The 24048-nt window shown below is 43.0% G+C and overlaps 1 protein-coding gene across 3 annotated transcripts; it reads right to left on the bottom strand.

Moving 5' to 3' along the window:
• Positions 1-198: 198 nt before the first annotated feature.
• Positions 199-23319, bottom strand: fndc5a (fibronectin type III domain containing 5a). Of its 3 annotated transcripts, none has more exons than XM_010879257.3 (6): positions 22778-23315; positions 10358-10473; positions 9237-9438; positions 6997-7080; positions 4879-5007; positions 199-4382 (listed from the first exon to the last, which is right to left on the bottom strand). In XM_010879257.3, the coding sequence occupies exons 1-6, from the start codon at positions 22848-22850 to the stop codon at positions 4075-4077; spliced, it is 912 nt and encodes a 303-aa protein (XP_010877559.1). In that variant the 5' UTR covers positions 22851-23315; the 3' UTR covers positions 199-4074. The 3 variants fall into 3 exon arrangements, with proteins under 3 accessions (XP_010877559.1, XP_010877561.1, XP_019909422.1); XM_020053863.3 differs by having other exon boundaries at positions 4243-4382; positions 4874-5007; positions 22778-23310; XM_010879259.3 differs by lacking the exon at positions 6997-7080 and having other exon boundaries at positions 22778-23319.
• Positions 23320-24048: the final 729 nt, after the last annotated feature.

Here is a 24048-nt window from a genome sequence, read left to right on the forward strand (position 1 = left end):
GCTATTAATGAACTTGGAAGTTGATGGTTACTTATGTGGATATGAATACAGAGCTTGAGGTCATCCATCGATTACCCTTGTTAGAATCATGGAAGATCTTTTTGTTATTTAACAAAAAAATCTATATGAGGAAAAACAACACAATTATTTTATTTGTAAATGTTTAATCATATATATTAAAGCAAACAGCATGTTCATCATTCTAGAAATTCTACAATTGTGTGCATAATGTTAGAACCATGTTAGCCCTCATTAAGCAGTGACCTTTAGTGACTTAATATTACTGTATATATGGAATAGAAACATGATGGCATTGATAAAGCATTTTCTTAACCTTGCTTCTTTGTAGATTCATTTTACTATATTACAAAGTTCCAAAGTAAAGAGACCCACACTTTAAAATCTTTGCATTTAATTGTAATGTTTTTAAGGCTTTTTCTTTTGACTGCAAAACTCCAAGCAACATAGTTATTCTTTGCCTGATACTATCATTGAACTAATCCTCATAAAACCTTTCCTCTGATCTTTTATCATATGAGGAAAGCAAATCAACTCCCAAGCAAATAATTTTGCTTGTTTTGGCACTATAAAAAGTCTGGGTTACCACCGCAAGACCACTGTGGAATGTTAAGTTCTTCCAGTCATAGAAAAGGCTACCTTTTCTCCTCTGTAGTTCCAGCTGGTTCCTATGCTTGATTATTAAACTCTATGAACACTATGAACATTAGTCTGATCAGGAGCCTCATACAGTGGAGTTATTTATCAACTTTAAAATGCATTTCCTAGGAACTTTGTTCCAAAGAAGTCAGTTCAGATATAGCAAGGTTTCTGACAACTTCATAATAGAAATGTTTTTGTAGTTTATGTTCTTGGCCTCAATGCGGATGACTGATTAATCCCATTGTCTCCCTCTTATGACATGAGGGCATGTTGTTACAGGAGAGCCAAGTGCCAGGATGAAGCTACTCCACAAGGCTCTGCAAAGCAGGGTTGGACCACAACATGACAACATAACAGAATATGCTTGTAGTACATTAGCCCTAAATGTATTCATATTATTGAACGTGTATGTATTTATATGTATTTACATAGGCAACAAATTGGTTGAGCCTAACTATGAATCTAATCTAACTGAAAGTTGAGAGTTGCCAACAGTAATACGGACGGTAAAATACCAATTTTAAAACTTGCGAGGAAGCAGGTGAATGAGAAATAATTGCATTGAGTGATGTAGTGTTGGCACATTGTGGACAGACATGGCCCCAGTTCAAAGAAACCATCCAGGGAGATGGTGATCATTATCTGTTACTGTGTGGACGGATGCCTATTGATTGCAATGAGGTACCTGTTCCGGCTGTCTTTTGGGCCGATGGTTTCAACTTTCAGCCCAGGAACTTTAGTGAGAAGTCCTGATGGCTCTCGGCCTAATGCGGCAGAATAGTGCATGGGAGATGTCACCATTAAGTAAATCCTTCCATCATATGTCTGCATCAATCAATCAAATGAGCCCCAGTCTTCCGTTTCTGTCTACCTTTCTCATTTTCATTCCTGCTCTCGTCCGTGACACAAATCACTACTTAATGGAGTAATTGAAGCACAGTTCTGCTGCTCTCTGTCATTAAGGGTGGAGGTGAGGAGAGGCAGGGGGAAGATACAGTCCTGGGGTTGTATCCGTCATCAGCCAGCCTCTCGCCGCGATCAGGTGTCTCAGTGGCTGGTCTATGCGTGCTCTTTGCCAGCGTTAATCACTGTCTGCACTGTGACGGCTACAGGTGGTATTACTGTGTGCGTGGGTGCACACAAAAAAGTTTTTTGTTTGTGTGATGTATTGTTAATGGCTAGCCTGATATGGTAGGTGACAAGTCCTAAATTCTTTAACATGAGTAGAATAAAGAATGTGTATACTGTACAAATAGCCTTTCCGTCTGCCGTCTTTTCAGCTTTATTTGAGAGGAAGGTGGTGAATAGAGTGTTTATGCTAAAAGCAGTGGGCTAATTCTGAACCCGTGCTTCTATACATGTTCACCAGCGGTGGAGGCCTTGACGGCTGGTCCACCTTTATGACTGTTTATGGCTATTGTGAGAACATTTGTTAAAATGCAATCTGTGCATATTCGGCGGGTACCTTTTTGGGGTGTCCACAGGAACATTCTGTGACAAGTATATTTTCCTTTCTCTATTCTTCTATATGCATGTTTACAATGATTTTATATTGAGTGTACAGTCGCCTAAACAAGACAGCAGTAGAATGTGATAGAAATACATTGCAAAGTGTCAAGAATGCCTTTCCAAAGTCTCTAGAATGAAACGACAATTACATTGCCCTTGAGACTCCTCAACCTTTGCCTCAATGCACATTTGTATTTCCTATACCAGTCCCACACTTGTTCAGAATGTCAAAAGGTTGATGCTAATCTCAAATAATATGGGTAGCATTTTAAAAAATCACATAAAAACTGCTGAGAAAACATTTTTTTCTGTCATACCCTTCAATGAGCGTTACATTAAGCCGTCCTTTAGATGAGCTCTCTAATTTCAAATTCCAGGTATGCTCTTTGCTTGTTTCACCTAAACCCTCTACCTGGTACAGACAGACCCCAGAGGTTTAACACATACTGCAGCCATGTTACAGGGAAACACAACACTCAAACATATTGGGCCTTTTTCTGTCAGACCTGTTGAACATAACTGATAGACTTAAGTATAAGGCAGTGCTTTTTTTAATCAGCCCTAAAACACATCCCAGTTCTCTTGGTGGGGATATGGAGGAGGTTGTTTGGCCCGTTGAGAAGCTTTCCAGCATATTCTCTTTTATAGCCGGTCAACACCACTGTCTGTGTCTGACAGTACTTTGGCTGTGGTGAATGGACTCACACTGAAGAACACAAGTCATTAGAAACCCTTCTGTTAAAACTGGCAACCAGCAATGATGTCAGATGGGACAGAATTAAAGGGGTAACTGTTTAGAACCAGCATCTAGAGCTCATAAACTGACATCCTAGTGGCGGCTTCCATGGGAAGTTGCTGATGACGGGTGATTCATAGAAAAAGTATTCTATGAGCAAGGACGCTCATAAAATGGGACTTCAAACCCCCCGGACAATGTTCATCCTCTTTTCAAGTTGCCCTGCATCAAAAGTGTTCAGCATTAGTGCCCCCGAGCCGAGCATGCTGGGAAATGGTGTGCCGGTGCACAGGTGTGGCCTCAGGGTGCTTCCTGGCCTGCCTGTGTGAGACACTCCACTGCCTTACTCAGGGCTGTTATTGCTGATATGGGAGAGGCCTGTTTAGCCCTTCCTCAGAGAAAAAAAATCCAGTCCATAAGTCAGGCCCCTTTTAAAACTTAAATCTAAAAACAAAACATTTTCCTCCACTCCAGAATGATCACTGATCAAAGTAAGTGAGAGAAAATATACACAATATCAAATCTACTAATCGTTAAAAAGAAAAGATGCATTTGAAGTCTCTTGGTACGACTAGATTTGTTTATCAATGACAGTGCTGTTTCTGCTGTCAGCTAACAAGAATTAATACCACAGAATTGAGACTTCTACCGCATCACATGTTGAGTGATCCTTTGATCCCGCTCCAATGTCATAATCACCAGCTTCCATCAAAAAGGCCTCTTAAATTAGCCTTGTGTGGTCTCGAAACCCTGAGAGGGAAACTAGCTCTCTGATGAAATGAAAACATCTCTCAGACTAGACGTGTCATGATGTTTAGCCAGAGCAAAATCTATTAAACTGGTACAACGACATAACTGACCTATGTTGGTACACTCTCAAAACACAATATAAAATACAGTAGGTGCCTGACATCAGATGAGCATGATAGGAGGCACATATTTTACATAAGGTTCATGTGTTGGTGAGAAAATACAGTAGGTAGTGTCCATTTTCATAAGATGTTCAGTGCTCCAGTCTCCAGCGTCATGAAAACAGGGTTTCAGTTAACTGATAACAAGCTGAGAGATGGTCATTGAAAGATGGTAATTGGCCCTGGTTATCTGCATTCCTTTGGCCATGTTGGTATCTCCTTTCTTTCAGCACTCAGCTGAACCCATTTGGCCCTCATCTACTTGACCGTCTGGAAGTAATTAGAGCAATCACAGTCCTGCCACCAGATGTAGACCCTCTCCTCTGAGACATGGTCGCTGGAGTCCTGGGGGCCCAGTTCACACCCAGGCCTCGGGCCAAAAGGCTGGGCGCAGCTGATGGGGCGTGCCCGCAGTCCCATTCTTATTCTAACAAGCAGATGGGCATGAAGGATCTTTCGGCTGTGGTGTTCAGAAAACAATCGGTCCTTTGGATTAGAGGGGGTCCTGGCTGTCACACCTCGATGATGTTCACAGATGCTGTCCGGTTGTTGTTGTTTTTGGGGAACTGGGAGGGGAAGAATAGCAATGATGAGACAGATGATTATTCTCTAAACCTGGAATAAAGGGTTATTCTGCTATAAGCATCGAGTTCCTGGACAGATTGGAAGGGTGCCGGAGTCTAAAGTTTTCCCTACGTATGTGATCATTTTAGTGTCACTTTTCAAAGAGTCAGATTTGATCTGTGATCAAGGCGTCAGTCAGCTGAGGTGTAAGGGAGTGACTGGACAAAGTGCCGGGGGATAGGCTGTCTGAGGATTGATTGAAAGGCATTGGATTTATAGCCCTGTTGTGGCCCATGGTCCGGGAGAGATGTGTGTTTGCATTTTAACAGTGCTTTTTAGAGTGTGCTGCCAAAAATGCTATTAAATGAATGCACATTTTCCCACGAGGTGGCCGTTGCTCTGAGGGTGCCATGGAGTGTTGGTGGAAGTAAACGTTCAAGTCGCTTGGACCATTCACTTGCTGGAGGTGGTGGGGAGGGGTGTGTTGTTATACCTTACTGCGCAACAGCCCCCCTGTTGGGTGCTCTGGGGTACTGCACTCTGATGAGGTCTTTGCTTTGTCCTTGTTGTTGTTGGGCTCGTTGTCTTTGATGATGTCATACTGACGGCAGAAGAGAGCGATTACACCTGAGAGTAGGAAAAAAGGACTGTAAATTAAAACCACATTACTGCAGTGAAAGGTACACATGCATATTTGCACAGATGACTACAACATTCTTACAGAATTTGTGGGGGTCTGTGGTGGTCTGTGTGTATGTGTGGGGGTCTGTGGTGGTCTGTGTGTATGTGTGGGGGTCTGTGGTGGTTGGTGCGTATGTGTGGAGGTCTGTGGTGGTCTGTGTTGGGTAGGACTCTCCGGGACAGTCCTTGATTGGTTCAGATCTTAACTAGATGGCCGGAGTTACTTTGTCACCATTGGTAATTATGAATCTGATAGGGTGGATATGACATGCGAAGTTCCACAGGGATCAGTTCTCGGGCTGCTTTTGTTCAATCTTTATATGCTACCTCTGGGCCAAATACTACAGAACAACAACATTAACTACCACAGCTATGCCGATGATACTCAACTAGATATGGCTCTCGAATCATATGATAAAAGCTCAATAGACTCTCTGTGTCACTGTATAGAGCACATAAATACCTGGATGAACCAAAATTGTCTACAATTAAAACCAAGATAAAACTTGAGATTATTGTGTTTGGCAACAAAAATAAAAGAACAAGTATTAGTAAAGGGCTGGATTCTCGGGCCCTAAAAACCAGGGATCAAATGCGTAATCTGATAGATCTGATAGACTCAGACCTCACATTTAACAGTCATATCAAAGCGGTCACCAAAACAGCATTCTATCATCTAAATATAGCCAGAATCAAAGGCTTGGTGTCCCAAAAAGACCAAGAGAAACTAATCCATGCTTTTATCTCTAGTAGGGTTGACTACTGTAATGGTCTCTTGACTGGACTCCCGAAAAAGACTGTAAAACCGCTGCAGCTCATTCAGAATTCTGCTGCTAGAATGTTAACCAGGACCAAGAGAACAGAGCTCATCACTCCGGTTCTTAAATCTTTGCATTGGCTTCCAGTCAGTTACAGAATAGATTTCAAAGTGCTTTTAGTTAATAAATCTCTGAATGGTTTAGGACCCAAATACATTTCTGATATGTTTGAAGAATATAAACCGAGCAGGGCTCTTAGATCCATGAACACAGGTCAGCTAGTAGAGCCTAGAGTCCAAACTAAACATGGAGAAGCTGCGTTTAGCACTTATGCTGTACACAACTGGTATAAACTACCAGAAGATCTTAGACGTGCCCCAAACGTATCAATATTTTAATCCAGGTTAAAAACACTTCTCTTTTCACGTGCCTATGACTGAGCACTTAAACTTAACCACACTGTTTAGCCTTATAGCTTCCTATGTTTTTATCCCATTTTTAATTTTTATACATTTTCTTATTGTATTTCTTATTGTTATGATGTTTTCACTTGTGGGAGTCTGTGTGTATGTGTGGGGTCTGTGGAGGTCTGTATGTATGTGTGGGAGTCTGTGGTGGTCTGTGTGTTTGTGTGAGGGTCTGTGTGTATGTGTGGGAGTCTGTGGTGGTCTGTGTGTATGTGTGAGGGTCTGTGGTGGTCTGTGTGTATGTGTGGGGGTCTGTGGAAGTCTGTGTGTATGTGTGGGGGAGTTTGTGGTGGTCTGTATGTATGTGTGAGGGTCTGTGGTGGTCTGTGTGTATGTGTGGGGGTCTGAGGTGGTCTGTGTGTATGTGTGGGGGTCTATGGTGGTCGGTATGTATGTGTTGAGGTCTGTGGTGGTCTGTATGTATGTGTTGAGGTCTGTGGTGGTCTATGTGTATGTGTGGTATATCTGTGATGGTCTGGGTGTATGTGTGGTGGTCAGTGGTTGTCTGTGTTTATGTGTGGTTGTCTGTGTGTTTATGTGGTGGTCCATGTGTATGGGTTGCAACATTTTGTAAACTTTCCCAGTATTCCCAGAACTTTTCCAGGTAGAGATTGAGAATCCTCCAGCCAAGATTTCTGGAAATCCCAGGACTTTTGGAAGGGTTACCGGAATTCTGTCACCTTTGTGTGTAATTGGACCTCCACCCTCACCTGCCCACATGATCAGCACCACTACGATGATGATGAACTCCCCGGCCCTCAGCTGAGCTCCCACTTCCTCCATGGTCACCTCGTCTGGAGGATCAGCATAGAGCAGCACAATCAGCTGATCAGCATGGCAATTACATTACCAGAGTTATTACTGGTAACAGGCAGCTATTAAATAGTCTGAATCCACTCGTGTGCTCACAAAAAGCCTGCCTAATGATGGGGGAGTGGCGAGGTAAAAGCCTTGCCTGACTTCAACTGAAATCTTCCACTGCTCTGTTATTTGCTGCACAGTTTTTTGCGGTGGGGTTAAAAATGAGGGGCGTTGTATAAAACAAAGTCATCAGCAGTTGGATCAAAACACAGCTTTAACCTTGTGAGTTCTGGCTCTGGCCCACACCATAGGTTTCAGTGACCAGCTGGCTTGGTTAGATAATATTTTGGTGTTCTACAAATCCTCTGTGAGGTACTCACATCCAGACTAATTAGGGAGAAGATATTAACAGTATGGCATAGCATTTGGCCTGAGCAAGGAGTTTATGTACCCAGGCAAGAGGAAGACTTTATGATCTTAGTGAATGGAAATGACATGTTTTTACCTCAGGCCTTGCTTTTCATGAGCTCAGGTGATTCTGACTCAAGCCTTACAACTCACGCGCAAACTCTATTGTTCCCCATTGAGGAGCAATGCTACGCGCGCCCGGGCCTAATGCACACCTCCACATTGCAGCCATTTGTCACTGTGGCTACCTGGCTGGAAACAGGGCAACACACATGAATCAGCCTCAGACACATTTACCTACAAATGAAATTAACCAGTGTTAATTTGTCCGTGTAACATCTGCAGCGCTGATTCAGGACTTAAATTCACTCAGTTAAAGTATCACTCAAGGATGTCAGATAAGCCCAGTGTTGGTGATAATAACCATGATAATTGCATTAAAAAAATACATTATTATAAAATACAGTATATTTTTTATTTAGTTTTTTTTTTTGCATGTGCATTGATTTTTGCTAATAAAACCAGGCCATCAAAGTAAGGCCAAACAGTCAGCAGTAAGTTACTGAAGAACAGTCACTGAGAAAATCCTTCCTCTGAAGGCAGGGATTTAGGAAGAGATTGTGCAGGGTGGAGTGTATTAATTTATTTTCTTCTGTAGATGTGACAAATAAACATGAAACTAGAATCCATTGTACCCTAACTTTTAATCGTTGATCTTTCAACAAGATATTAAAATTCAAATGTTCAGATGACCAATGGGTCAAATATAATCACTCCTCAGAAGTAAATGTAAAATACATTACTAAGAATATTATCCGACCCAAGTTATACAAATGTATCACAGTGATTATACAGGGTGCAAAGAAGCAGTGTCCTCCCCTCCGGTAAATGTAAACATCAGTTGGCTTTTAATAAGTGAATGTTCAGAGGTTGCGACAAAATTTGCTACGCAACCCAGTTTGTAGAATGTATTCTCTGTGCTAGTTTCTTCTAGTCGGGAATGCTGGAAATTTCCAAGTTAATTCGCGTCCCAAGTTTATGTGGCTGGCCCTGTGCCTGAGGACTGAACCCCACGTCCGGTGCTGCCGCCACATCTCTGCTTCCTGTGAGTCGGTGTAAGTAGTGAGGGAGCGAGAGCTTTAGGGGGGTGAAGGAAGTGTGTGAGCCAAAAGCACATTGATTTGCACCCTGCTTCTCTGAATACCTCATCACCACTCTGACAACCATATCCCCTCAGCATTAAGCTCAGAGTAGATAGAACAGAGGCCAGGGCCGGACAGCAGTGAACACATTGAGACACATCAATACACCGCAAATTGTTTAAGAGCATTCCGTTGTGAAACTTAATTTCACGCTTTGTGTCCCCATTGATTTTTATTGGCCTTTACAGAACCAGTCAAGAGTTGTCAACAGTCCAATGACAAGCTGTACTCTCAGCCTCACTGTGCACTGCTGTTTCCTCTTCTTTTAATGGCCTGTATGTGTATTACAATAAAGTACAGATACTTTTTTTCCTCCATAGGATATGTATGTATTAACTTCCGTCTTAGCATACGGTTTTGTGTGCATGCTTGTGTGGTTGAGTTCACAGCCCTCTAACCCTTAGCTGGTAGAGCATGGTACAAGCATTGTTTTGTGGCTCCCGGGGCCACCCACACATAAATAGTATGCATGACTGTAAGCTGCATTGGATAGAAGTGTCCGCTAAATGGCCTGTAATGTATCGTAGCTGGATTTTTACCTTTACTCTTCGAGGCCTGAGTCTCGGCCTCCTTGGGAGTGCGGAAGCGCTTGGGTTCGCTGTGCGGGCTCATGGGACCACTCACACTGATGGACTGCACATGCACAATGTAATCTGTCTCCTCCTCCAAGTCCCATAATGCACAGGAGCGGGTGGTGGTGTTCACTTCCTGGATGAAGCGCAGCATGCGTACGTCCTTCTTCTGTTGGCACATTATTACAAAGGCGTGTTCAGTGAGCAGTGCAACATAGAAAATATCCACTCATATTGAATAGAAAAGGCACCCAACATGGAGCCCTTGTAAACCTCTCACAGACATCAGCCACCCACTCTCAGTCCCAGTTAAAAGGCATTCTAGTGGTAGTAAACGGATATAGATTGAGGACTGGAGCTGGGTCTGGTAGTAGTGGAGACAGAGGTCAGCAGTCAGATGGACAGTACCAGGGATAAGGAAATCATCTCCCTGATGGGCTGGAATGGAGCTGGACTGTTGAATCTTCTTCAACGGTTGAAGCCTTGATCTTTTGCCTGCAACGAACACTACTAGCTATCTTAAGTATAGTTCTAATAAAGCTTGTCAGGTTTTTTCATCCCATTGCAAACGCTTTAAATACTCAGGGCCTACTGCTTCAATACCCTCCTCTCATTTCCTAATTTTGGTTGTTACATGCAAAGATGAAAACATCAACACGTGACTCCTAGTTTTTATTCTCTGGGCAAAATCAGAACCTACTGGTCAGACAGCCGCATCAACAGGCAGGTAATCTGCTCTGTTAGCATACCTGGCCACCTGCATCACAACGCTGAGCTGTCTGTGTGTACATTACAACACAAAGACTGTGTGCTGTGCAATGACTGCGTGCCAGTGGGAAACGATACCGCTATTCTGTCTTTACACAGCTGTCATCTTCCACCTCTGCCACAGAGGAGAAAGGAGCTCTGCCTCGATCGTCCTAGCAACACAATGTTCTGGGACACAATGTTTCCACAAGAGCAAGAGGCTGGCTGGCTGTGTGGGAACACCACGGAGAGTTGGCGGGTGACAGGTACTAATTAATCCCAGGTTGACGAGTGTGTATGTGTGTGTTCCTCCTCTGCTCTGTGCTCTGTCTGTCTCTCACCTGCTGTGTGATGGCGAAGCCAATGACCGGATCCCCTTCTGGGATGTCCCATGTCACCACGGCAGAGTTGGCCTTCAGAGCCTTGATGGTCACATTGACAGGAGCCGCCAAGCTGTCTGTGGACCCACCACGCAGAGATGGATTAAAAGAGAGCTGAAGATAATGGTATAGTTCTTCACTACCTAAAAGGTAGAGCACAGGACACGTGTGTGTGTGCAGTAATGGCCTTAATATAGTGCTTCTTCATCATGAATAGAATCATAACATGGTTTCTATGTGTCTCCAAGGGACATCTTGGGCATGGGCAACTAGATTCAGCCATGGCCTGAATGGCCGGGCCGACGGAGACGGAATCCTCAGGAACAATCCTGGGGTCATTTCACTCATCACTGGTACTTACCCAAAGGGTCGTAAATGGCCAGGCCTGGTCAATTATTCACATTCATTCAGCATAATTATGACTCATAAGAATTATAGTCTAATGCAATGTGGAGCGATTTATCAAGGTTGGATTTTGAATAGGCTTCCAATTAAGAGTTGAATTACAAATAGTTTAGCATTTATTATCTGTTGAATATTAAATGTAATTACATGCATCTGAAGAGGAACCATATATAGTTGAATAACCTTTTACTGTTCCTTTAATGTAATTTGAAGTTGTGTGTGTGTGTGTGCTGCATGCCATGGAAGTTTAATTAATTCAAAGTAATTAACTGTAGTCATGTAACTCATATTCTGTTGTGTGTGTTGGCTCATGTGTTGTTATCTGAGGTGAGATACGGTTATGAACTATTCTGCAGCGACCAGGCCGTACCTAGAGATGTCATTATCTCCACCACACACGCTCTCCCTCTAGTTTCTCTGTCTCTCCTCTGCCTCTCCTCCCCCCCCAGGTCAATCATGACCATGAAAAATCATCCTGCCCCCTGAGTAGTTTCTTACCCTGTATTCTGGCCCTAAGGAACCGGCCGTCTGTCCCACAGACACTAATAAGACTATGTTCACCACATCAAGCCACCTCCACTGTAAACCACCCATTTTGTGTGTAACTGTGTCTAGATTTAGTGTATTCTTTCTCTCTATGTTGTCTACCACTAGCAGCACCATTACACAAGTACCATTCTGGGTGTAGCAGATGTGTAGATGTACTTAGCAGATGGTGTTTTTGCTTAAATTCAGGCATGTCAGTAAACCTGCACAGCATTATGGATGAGTGGCTTCAGCGTTGTCGTGGAGGCTGTACGCAGGTATCCCATTTATTTTCTGTGGGCGTTGCGTCTTCTCACTGACGCATATCAAAGTAATGCGTGGAAGGTATAGGCCACTCTTGTCAACAAAAAAGGTTGGTGGAACGTGGCAGAATATTATGATTAAAATGTTGCTGAACTACTATGTCTTCCTAATGAGAATTTTAGCAATGTACGTATGGAGGTACAGGCTGGAATGAGGCTTTCATTTAATACATCCCCTATATTGAATGGGGTGATCATTACCAGGGCTCGCTTGAATGATCACAGGGGTTTGGTCATGGAGATCCACATGGTGGAGGAATGTCTGCGGAGTAAATAAAAATATCTTCCATCCTACTCTACTACTCAGACAGAGGGCTCCCTGTCTCCTAGCGGCTCCACAGTGGATGTCCAGTACAGCATGATAAAGAGTCATGGGGGCTTTCCGCTTTGGGGCGATGACACCCACCATGAAGGGGAGCAGATGAATGGGGAGAGCGGACACTCATAATCTTGGGATGTAATTCTGACGTATAAATCTATTTAGCGGTCAGGTTCCATTAGGTTATTGGCTGCTTTAGCGGCTAAGCAGAGTAAATCATGCTAATTGTTGCGCTGATTGAAGGCCAGACAGAGGAGACACTACCTTTGACCACAGCCCTACATTTTCTCCTTGGTCAGAAGTAGTGCCCTATAATCGGATTAGGGTACCACTAGGGACATACTCCACTTCTGTTGTGGGCTTGCTGTTGAGACTTTGATGATGCAAGGAATAACAGAGGAGAGGGCAAAGCAGTGTGAAGCACCTTGTTCTGGGACACAACACCAAACACAGGTCAGTGTTTTCAGATGTTTTCTGGGGTGTTTGTTTGTGTGGACCTTGTGTGTTGTCCTTTGGGATTCTTAGAGAAACTTCTGAGAAGGGAACTCTGGGCTAGTTGGTCAGTTGACGTGTAGGCTGCAGCCTGAAAACGCCTGTCTGACTACTCATTGTCACTTTATCAATCATCATGTGTGTTGGTCCCCCAGGGACGGGCACTGCAGACACATAGTAGCCAGCACTTAAACCAACTGCCTAGTCTAAATGTCCAGTCACAAGAGCATTAAGTTCCCCTGCTTCCCATTGGGAAACATTCATTTCTGTTACTGTGACTAAAATCACCTGTTTATGAGTGAAAAACCCATGAATGACTGGTCACGGGAAAGACAGACAGAAACATTGCCTGTTCAATATCCTCCTCACATCCAGTACATCTGTAGTCTGAGTCTAAATTGGCTGACAGACAGAAGACAGTTGGCCATTATTCTGTGTCCGTTGAAACCTTCTGAAACCCTGGGAAACCCTCTGAAAGCTTCTAAAACCCTCTGAAACCTTCTGAAACCCTCTGAAACCTTTGAAACCTTTTGAAACCCTCTGAAACCCTCTGAAACCTTCTAAACCATCTGAAACCTTCTGAAACCATCTGAAACCTTTGAAACCTTCTGAAACCCTCTGAAACCTTTTTATCCAGAGATGCTGCCTCTGGATAATGGTGGTAGTTGGGCAGAGTAGTGTATTATGCCTCTTACTCAGAAGCCCTGTGGGTCAGCCTTTTATATTCTTTGGTCAAAACAGGTCACGTTTCCACATTTACTGGACCTGGGCAAAGTCTGATATTGCAGTGTAAGTTCCCCTTGGAGAGACTAATGAAACAGCTGACAGATGTCTCCACAGCGCACCACCGGGACCACGGGAAGAAAGATGGGGGTCACTTTGAGTCAGATCTCTGTCCCTGGTAAATGTGTGTGTGTGCATGCATGTGTGTGAAACTTCGTTAGCAGAGTCATCAGAGTGACAGCCAGTAGTGTGGCATGCTTGGGAAGTGTCATGAGGGTGACAATGTTCCAGGGGTGACAGCCTGCTAACATCTCGCTTTATTACAAAACACGGCGTGAGTCCTTAAAAAGAAACTGCAGAATTGAAGGACAGAGGTGGACATAGAAATAGCAAGTTTAAGTGTATATAGCTGTCTGTAGCAATATTTCTATCCAACTCACAACTGAATTTCAATAAGGATTCTTAAATCTGCATAAATAGGTTCATTTTCTCAACAAATGTGTGGGTGATTACATAGTGTACATAAAAGCTGCACTCTAGCCAAAGACCTGCGTGAAGTTGGTCCCCCAACCAACACAAAACTTGTTTTGGCTTTGTTTGTGCTCCGTTTGTGCTGTTAAAATTTTTATTTGTGCTGCTATATTTTTTTTAGACATTGAAGAATGTTTTATAGGTCATTCTGAGGTCACTCAGCCCCCCAACATGCTCCAAATTCACCCAAAATACTCTTGTTTGTTTGTGCTGTTTGTGCCGTTAAAATTGTTGTTTGTGCTGCTATGATTGTTTTGATATTAAATAATATTTTATAGGTCATTCATTAAGCCCAATCATTTGTGCTCTGTTTGTGCTGGTTTGTGCCATTAAAATGTTTGTATGTGCTGCTTCGTTATTTATAGGCGATGACATCACCAGTCACCCAACCTGTTCTAAATTGACTGAAAATAGGCTCAATCGTTTGTGCTCCTTTTGTGCTGGTAAAAGTTTTTTGTGCTGCTACAGTTTTTGGTACATAACCTACAGTACATTCCTACTGGATTGACAACACTCTCTTTCCTCTGTATCTCTGTCATTATGTTTTCAACTGTATTGGAAATGTTTAGCATATTTTGAGTCAATTTGGAGCAGGTTAAAATTAAACGTCTAATATATAAAAAACACTGTGGTAGCACAAACAGAACTTTTAACAGCACAAACGAAGCACAAACAAACTAGACTATTTTGGGTGAATTTGGATTGTGCTGGGGGCTGACTGACCTCAGAATGACCTATATTCTTTAATATCAAAATAATTACAGCAGCACAAACAAATCTTTGACCGGCACAAACAGAGCACCAACAAATGAGCCCATTTAGAGTTAATTTGGAGCTGGTTGGGGGCTGGTGACATCATCACCTGTAATTAAATGTCTAAAATATTAAACAGTGGAGCAGCACAAACGAAAATGTCAACAGCACAAATGGAGCACAAACAAACAAGAACATTTTTGGTGAATTTTGAGCATGTTGGGAGGCTGAGTGACCTCAGAATGGAAGCCAAACGATTGGAAGGCTAGAGTAGAAGGTTATAGTAGAACCGTCCAGTGTAAGCCAACAGTGGAAACATACAGTGGAAGCCTACAATGGAAACATACAGTGGAAGCCTACAGTGGAAATATACAGTGGAAGCCTACAGTGGAAACATACAGTGGAAACATACAATGGAAACATACAGTGGAAGCCTACAATGGAAACATACAGTGGAAGCCTACAGTGGAAACATACAGTGGAAGCCTACAATGGAAACATACAGTGGAAGCCTACAGTGGAAGGCTATTTGTCAAATGGCAGCCATGCATCATCATCATGTCACCAGAATCAGCCCCTTGGCAATTACTGGAAAAGAACATAAAGGTCATTCTCGTACACTTCCATCACCCAGTTCATCATGATCTGTTTCATCTGGGGCCTGATAAACTGCATGCAGACGACCAGAGAACATAATCATTGTGTGACCAAATTTACATTGTTACAAATGTAATTGTTATTCTGTCAACTTCCAGAATTAATTTGACAAAACACAAAAAAAATCCTACCGTGGTGAACTAATAGTTTTTTGACATTCATAATATTCTACCGACATGACTAAAACATTTGGATGGAAACAGGGTCAGTGTGTGTGTGTGTGTGTGTGTCACTGCTATACAACTACATGTAACTGTACAGTGTACATTTGACCTACTACAGAGACAAAAAAAAACACTTCAAACTGTTGCACTATGTACCCTCTTATTTCCCCAACCATTGTAAGAACCTGTTATGAAACTCTCTCACACCCACCCACCCACACACCCACACACCCACACACACACACACACACACACACACACACACAGTCTACTGCCTAGTCCCATTCTCACAGTGCTCCCGCTGCCCCTTGATCAATGCAGTCTATCATTATTTAATGAATGTTCTTCTCGGGTTTCTGCAGGCCTTTCTCTCGCCACTCAGAACTGTCATTCCCCCCGTCTCTCTGTCTTTCTTTCCATCTCTTTCTCTTTGTCTCTCCGCTTTCTTCCTTTCTTCCTCACTTTCTTATTTTCTCCTCTTTGTCTCTCCCTCATACCAGCCTCTCCCCTCTCTGTCTCTATCTTTGTCTCCCCAGGACTCTGTCTCTGTCTGCCCAGGATTCTGTCTCTGTCTCCCCATGACTCTGTCTCTGTCTCCCCAGGGCTCTGTCTCTCTCTGCCCAAGACTCTGTCTCTCTCTGCCCAGGACTCTGTCTCTCTCTGCCCATGACTCTGTCTCTGTCTCCCCAAGACTCTGTCTCTCTCCGCCCAAGACTCTGTCTCTGTCTCCCCAGGGCTCTGTCTCTCTCTGCCCAAGACTCTGTCTCTGTCTCCCCATGACTCTGTCTCTCTGCCCAGGACTCAGTCTTCTCCACTCCTGATTTAGCCTCCTTATTCTCCCACTGAACTCACGTTAACAGAGCCATTGTTCTCAGCCCAGCCCATCTTCTCCCCGGACCTGTCTTCCTCTCTTCCTCCTCTTGTCATTTCATCGGTAAATATCACACATACAAACAGATAGACACTGGCGGTGATGGGAGTAGTTCCACGCTGTAATGCGTCCCACTGGTGCATGTAAGTTTACACAGGGGGCATTAGGTGTTGGAGTCGTGAAGAGAAAAATGAAGTGAACCCGGCTTCTTGCCGGGGATTTGAGTGCCGATAAATAAGCACATGTTCATTAACACACCCTCAGCTGTCGCTAACGAGCATGCCGAGGGAATCACAAGTGGCTTCGGAATAATCCCAGGATTGTAGGAGCAAACACTCCTCGGTTTGCGCTTCTGTTCTCTCCTGCTCCTCGCCTGAGTTGTTGCGTTATCGCATACAGTTGGCTGAGCTTTTCTTCATTCATTCATAGTTAATGTGCCCTGATGGAGCAATCAGTGGTTTGTGCTGACCTGTAGTTTGCCACAGGGGACCTTAACGCCCACTCCCTCACCAGTTTATGTACACACGCACACACACCGTTTGAATACTTTGAGTCAACGAGTCATAATTCATACAAACAGACACACACACACATTACACAAGCACTCACTTTCATACCCACAGGAGTTAAGGAAACAGCAGGAAAGCCTAAGGGACAGTTGGAACAATAGAGTAAATGTGTCTCAAATGGCCTCTTAAGCAGATGTCGAATAATTAAGGTATGCAAAAGGCGTGCAGTCAGAGACTGTGAGCCATAACACAATGCCATGTTCTATTATAAATCACCTGTTCTGTTAGAGCCAGTGCTTGACTCCCACTGGTTCCAGACTTTCCATGGGCCCTGGGAACAATCGTTTTTTTTCTCGTATATATCCCTCTCCATTGTTTCTCATAGGCACAATTTCTCTCCTCCTTCCTTCTGCCATCCTGTCCTTCCTTCTCGATCTGACTATCAACACAATCTCTGAAACGCTTTGCTCATTCCTGTCCCTCCTCCTCCATCTGTGTCTCCATCCATCTGATTGCGTGTTTCTCCTGCGGGCAGTAGGGCTTCTCCTGACAGCTGGGCAGCAGAGTGGAAATAATGACTGATACTTCAGTGGGAGCAGCTTATTGCCTCCTCCACTTCAGACAGTGGAGGGAAACAGTTCATCCTGGTCAGACACCAACCAGTCTAAACCCCCAGCCCACCTCCTGATCGGCTCCGCCTCCCTCCAACACCCCCCATCAAGAGCCTCAACAATGTTCACATGCTTTGAATAATGCATAACTCTGATTTTCATTAGCAGAAGAAGTGCAGTATGGGTAAAGAAATAGATAGTTCTAGAAGTACAGGGTGGGATGGCAGCTCACAGCCAGGAACTGATTGATCCCTGCGGGTTTAACAAAGAAAGGGCGATGGTCCAAAATATAGCCTACTAGCCAGAATGTTTACGACCAGAGTATAGCTTTTCAGCCCCAAGATCCAAGGTGTGTATATGTGTGCGTGTGGACAGATTACAGATACATCTTTATACTGTATCTGGGGACCACAAATCCCTGCAAGTATAGTAAAAAAAAGTAATTCAACTCCAAATGTCCCCAATTTTGCCAGTCCCAATGAAGAAAAATATGATTGTGAAAATATGATTTAAATTTCTAGGGGTTGGATTACTGTTAAAAGTCAGGGTTACGGTTAGAATTGGGATGGAGGTTACGTTTTTTTCCCCTGGTTTTCACTCTCTAGGCAGGAACCACTCTCAACACACAGCTGTTATGATAAACATATCTCCTGGGGTTTTCTATATTCTCTATTTTGCAGATCAACTGGATATTTACTTCAACCAAATAAATTCTCCAACCTGCTTTCCAAGAGAGCGGCAAAGAGGCGTGCGCCAAAATAGCGCCTCACTCTACCACCCACACACACTCTCACTCTTGTAATTTAATGTCAAAAGCAAGAGTATGAAAATCAACGCTGCATTTTGTATACAGCTGATTCAAATAAAAAGGAGTACTGATTTTTGGACTAGCTCTTGCATTTGGGTGTCCTGATTGCTTGTCCATTAATTGCAAATGAAATGGAATCCCCATCAAGCCTCCTTTGGAAATATCCTCACAGCCAATATAGCAGGAGAGGCACATCACATTAATGATAGTCTGTTTCACTGTTCTCCATTACTTCCTGTTTTTCATACAGTAACACCACATCACATCAGTGATAGGCTGTTTTTACGGATCTCCATTACTTCCTGTTTCATATTCAGAAACAACACATCACATCCATGATAGGATGATTCACTCTTCTCCCTTTTTCCTGTTTCACAAACATCAACACCACAGCACACCAATATGATAGGATGTTTAATTGTTCTCCATTACTTCCTGTTTGAGTCTCTCCTAATCATCTCTACTTCTTTGTTACCCATCCTACTCATCCATCCAATCTGTCTTCATCTGTATCTCTGTCACTGTTTCACTCCCTCGCCTCATTCCTCTGTTTTACTCTCTCTCCTCATCTGTGTTTTATTCTTTCTGTCCTAATCCCTGTTTAATTCTCTCGCTTCTCATCACTGTTACATTCTCTTTCCTCATCCCTGTTTCATTCTCTTTCCTCATCCTTGTTTCATTCTCTCTTCATCCCTATTTCACTTTCTCCTCATCCCCTTCATTCACTCTCTTCGTCCCTGTTTCACTTTCTCCTCATCCCCTTCATTCACTCTCTTCGTCCCTGTTTCACTTTCTCCTCATCCCCTTCATTCACTCTCTTCATCCCTGTTTCACTTTCTCCTCATCCCTTCATTCGCTCTCTTCATCCCTGTTTCATCATTCTCTCCTCTTTATCCATCTCATCCTCGCAGAGTGTAAGTCAGTCTGTTGAGAAGTCGGGCAGATGTTGGGGTTAATGCCCAGCTTCTGGCCTCAAAGAATGGAACTGGAAGGGAGATGTTGGAGGAAAAGAGAGGTCGGAGCCTAGTTTTCGCTGTCGACTTTCTTTCTCTAGGTCTGTCTGCATATTTGAAATGAAGTATTATTTGTTTGTTTGCTTTTTAAAACGGGCTGCTATGTTTGTATATTTTCATTTTTTTTATTCAACAAATACTGTATCATGTGTTGAACTTTTATCATGCATAATGGATGTGTTGCATTATCATTTGTCATTATAACAAATTGCTTGTTTAATAACTTGCCTGTATAAATGAAGGTAAAGTAATAAATAAAAATAAGAACAAATAACATTTCCCTCCTCTTTTTCACCCTCTTTTCTCAAACTCTGGGTCTCCTGTTCTCCTTTCTCCTTTACTTTGTCTCTCTCCTGTTTTCCTCTTTTATTCACTTTAAGTCAATATCCTTTTCACCTGTTTCTTTCCCTCTGTCTCTCTCCTGTTCTCCTACCTCCCGGTGAGCGTATTCATTGGGCCCGTGGAGGGGGAGGCACGTTTCTTTCCATCCACTCTGTCAGAAGGGCCCCCCTGCCCCGGGCCTGCAGCTCTAACACTAGACGTGGCCACCGGGGGCAGAGTTTGTGTCATGCAAACCAATGCCATTTCAAAAGGACCACAGATCTGAGGCCTCAGACGGTGCGGCGGTGGCGGTAGCAGGGAGGAGCAGGTCTGGCCTGGTACAGCTCTGGCAGCAGAGTTAGACAGCATGCTATTACAGAGAGTGAGCTGAGCTACAGGTAAATTCCTGGAGGCCCACCTGAGTCTCCACAGTCTATTCTAGCGTAACTCCTACCATCTGGGAGTTCCCCAAGGACATTAACAGACAGGAGAAAATAACAGTATTTTTATGCTCCGGTAAGCTGCCGAGGGGTGCTATGTGTGTGTATGTGTCTGTGTGTGTGTGTATCTGTGCTAGGGCCAGGAGCATATACAGCATCAGAACAGACCCACACAGAATACCCAAACCACCCCTCCATTTAAATACTGCACTCACAGGCTCTAAATGGCAGATTGTTCCCCACCCGCCAACAGCTCGGCCCAGCATCAATACCCCCTGCCAGCTCCCCCCACCTCCCACTCCGGGTGTCCGAGCCGACTGAAACTGCGTCAGAGACATGGCAAGGATACGTCAGCCTGTTGGCAGGGACAACTCACAGGCCTGGTGGCCAGGGCCCACTTTTTCAAAAAGGATAAATGCATAGAAATATAATGAATTGGACAGTGTTGGCATTAATTCCAAACTATATTCATTCTGTTTCTATGCAAATAATGCTATCGCACCGACAACATTGGGATGGATAACGTGCCCTGGAGCTTCATTCGGTCAGTCGGTGTGCTGTGTGTTCTTAACCACAGCAACTAGTATCGTTCATATCCGTCCATCTCAGTTCTCTGAAAATTACAAGATGGAAAATAAAATGTTTCACTATGAAAAGGTGTTGAGCAGACACTTCTTGAATGAGTCGTATTTCATTTAACCTCACTCAACAGTTCTTAAATATACCCTGACAGAAACCAGCAGGAAAGAAACATAATTTAGCCTTCCCTTTAATCTGTGCATTCTAGGGATGTGAGTCACACATCCTCAGCCCTGTGTGTGCATGTTTTACCATACTTGTGAGGACCAGAATTCCTAATAACTATAATGAATCAGGTACACAGAGGATAGGTGAGGACATTTTTGCCAGTCCTTGCTATTTTTGCCAAGTGTTGAGGTTAAAATTAGGTTTAGGGTTATATTAAGGTTTAGGGTTAGAATTAGGGTTAGAGTTAATGTCACACACGCACACGCGTGTCCCCTCTCATCCATCAGAATGTAAGTTAAGGCAAATATAATCAGACTCATACTACTGATCAGAAAAACATGACACTTTGCACTTCTGCTTCTGTTGGCTGCAGCTTGTAGCTGGCTAACATTTTCTTTCTCTCTTCCATGTTGGCCTTCTATTAAAATACCACCAGCCTGTCGTCATGGTCATTCTGTATGATTGACAAGGAAAACATGAATTTCTAAGTGATTGTAGCGGTCATTATGGCTGAACTTCAGCCAACAGAGTTGTACCATTGTCTGTTCTCTGCTTTTGTTTACTGATCTAGTGCCAAACAACTCACCAAACGTTTCAATTACACAGCCATCTAACAAATGATTCTTCTTAAACTGTTTCCACATTCAATAATGCCAGACACCAGCATATGTCTGTCTGTCGCCGCTCTCTGTAAGCCTGTCTGCCGGTCTCTGTTTGTCTGTAAGCCTGTCTTCCTGTCCCTGTCTTTTGCCTGTCTGTCTTCTGGCCTCTGTCTGTCTGCCTGACTGTCAGTTCGTCTGTCTCGGTCTGTATGCCTGTATGCCTGTCTGTCTCTTTCTGTGTGCAGGGTGTACTGTTGAAGTCAAAATTGTAAACTGTAATTGTAATGATTCACCAACACCAAGTGACTTGCCTAAATTACAACCAAGACTTAAGAGAAAGTACTGAAGTGAGATGGCATTCAAAACAGTTTGTAACTCATGGAAATTGACAATTTAGAGGGAAACAATGGACTAAAAAGGAAGGTACAATCAAAGAAACAAGGCCAACTTTGTACCAAATGTACAGTATTTAACATACTCTAATATTAGGTGTTCGGGGTAAAACCTTTTTAGAAACATTTTAGAAAGCTTTCAAGCCAGCTAGTGATTTGGAAGGAGAGTGGAGATGAAGAGTCTCTTTAACCACATTTGGGCTCCTGACTAGTAGCTGTAACTCATATATGTGAAGACTTTTCCTCAACGGAATGTATCGCAAACTGTGCCAATAGTACATTCACTGCCATGATTCTAAGATATATTTGTTTTGTTCCTGCGGTAAAGACATTAAATATTATTGTGATGTGTGCAAGAAGCCAAAACAGACAAGGGTTATGTTACTCTATCATTCTGTGATAAAAATCAAACCAAACATTTTAATTTCCTGAAACAAATCATGTTAGCTAATTAAGAATTTGAAAATTAATTATGTTTATGAAAATGTTCAAGTGTCCTTACCTGGGACTTAAGACATGTACCATGAAGGCCTACTACATATTATATTCAAAGGTCAGCTTGACGTAACATAAGGTAACATACACACTCTCACGCACGCGCGCGCGCGCACTCGCACACACACACACACACACACACACACACACACACACAGTTGGTAACCTATAACCTGTTGTGATTGTCAATTCAATGTCATATACATTTTAATAGTATGAATGTAACCACTTGGCAAATTCTTGGAACAACGTCTAGTGTTATTCTTGTTTATAGTACTAAATTATATAAAATGATAAATACAACATTACACGGAGTAGCTAATATTGCAGTCTGGAAACGTAACGTCTGCTATCAAAACGATTGGTACTGAACTGCTGAAAATGCATTTGTCTTGCCTTTAAATCTAGAAAATACTGCATGTTTGTTTCAGTCTAATTAGGGGGTTTCTTCACCAGTGTATTCTACTTAATTAATGCAGGTCATTATACATAAAGGTTTTTATCATTCTTTGCACATTGTTTTCCCTAAATGCCAAGTCAAACATTCTCTTATTTTAATGGCATTTCTTATTTGTACTCCCCTAATGCTTCACGTTTGAGTAATGTTTGCACTGTACGGAAAATACATGAGTGATGTTGCCAAATTTCTTGAAAAGATATATAAATAAACATTAACTTACCCGCTAAGACTCGAGAGACACATAGACAGCTGAGAATAAGCAGCGGAACGGTTGACGGGAAAAATCTCTCCATCCTTCAAACATTCGAGGACCTGAAATCCCATTTATTCTGCTCAGAGCTATGTTATGCAACTTGCTGTTCAGCATTCACGTCAGTCAATGTGTATTTTCTCGAACGAAGACGTTTTCTGTCAACCCTTGCGATCGACTGGCGAACGCTTTCAACACCTGGGACAGCGAAAAGCGCACACCGCGACCCGCATTCAACAGTGGCTATTGAACATGCGGCGGACCTTGCTCGTGTGTTACCCACGATTGCCCTTAATCGGTCCAGCTAAGCAACAAAATATGTTTACAGATATTGAGGTCGACGAGACGACGACCAGACATAAGTTCTGGTCATGGGTTTTGGTCCATCGCTGTGACTCCCTGTGGCCGAGGCTCGCTCCGTACACATCTGCAGGCTACCACTAAAGTCTGGACGTGCATACAGGGGCATTAAAAAAACGTGCTTGCGCTGTTCTCACTGCCTATGCCACCGACTTGAGAATCCTGCCCATTTACTCTCGCATGCGTAGTCATGGCCTACAGAGAAGACACACAGGCGTACAGTGTTGTAGGCTCTAGCCATTATTCATTTGCGCTACAATTATACCTCTAGGCACACAGAATCATATCCAGTTGGACATGCGATTCATATAGGCATTTTACACTCCTAATGAAACACTAAACAGAGACAGGTTTTAATACACTGCATGTTTTTTTATCCGTTCAGGATGAAGGCAATTAAATTATTAAGTGGTTGAAGCTCGAAAAGCAAGGCGTTTCAGACTTGTTTTAATAGATCTATGCGGGTAGGCTGTGAAATGTGTTTTAAGGTAGGATAACAGCAGGCTATAGCATCTACAAGCAACGAGCATTATGCTGCATAGTATTTTTTTGGAAATAATAAAAAAAATAGCACTGTTTTTGCAGGGATTTAATATTTTTCTGACAGGTCAGACTAACTTAATCTTTCTGCATCCACAACATGTATAGAAGGAATGCTGTTTAGAGTCGAAATGCTTTTAAATAAATAATATTTTTTATATTTAAAATCTTTTCGGAATATTTAACATGGGTTGCAGCTGTCACTTGCAATTTATTGAATAACTATAAATACCTGAGCAAGTCCATCCATCGAACATTTCACCGGGTGAACACTGTCACCCACGTCACCCTGCTGCATCCGTGTGCAATACTTCCAAAGACAGTTCTCAGAATTATCAGTC

Source organism: Esox lucius, chromosome 15, assembly GCF_011004845.1.
Source record: "Esox lucius isolate fEsoLuc1 chromosome 15, fEsoLuc1.pri, whole genome shotgun sequence".
NCBI lineage: Eukaryota > Metazoa > Chordata > Actinopteri > Esociformes > Esocidae > Esox > Esox lucius.

Coding starts and splice junctions, on each gene's coding strand:
- fndc5a (XM_010879257.3), bottom strand. CDS start 22,850: ATGGAGAGATTTTTCCCGTCAACCGTTCCGCTGCTTATTCTCAGCTGT. Junction 5,008..6,996: donor GGTGCTGATCATGTGGGCAG/GTGAGGGTGGAG, acceptor TCCTACTCTCAG/GTGTAATCGCTCTCTTCTGC. Junction 4,383..4,878: donor AACAGGGGGGCTGTTGCGCA/GTAAGGTATAAC, acceptor TTCCCCTCCCAG/TTCCCCAAAAACAACAACAA.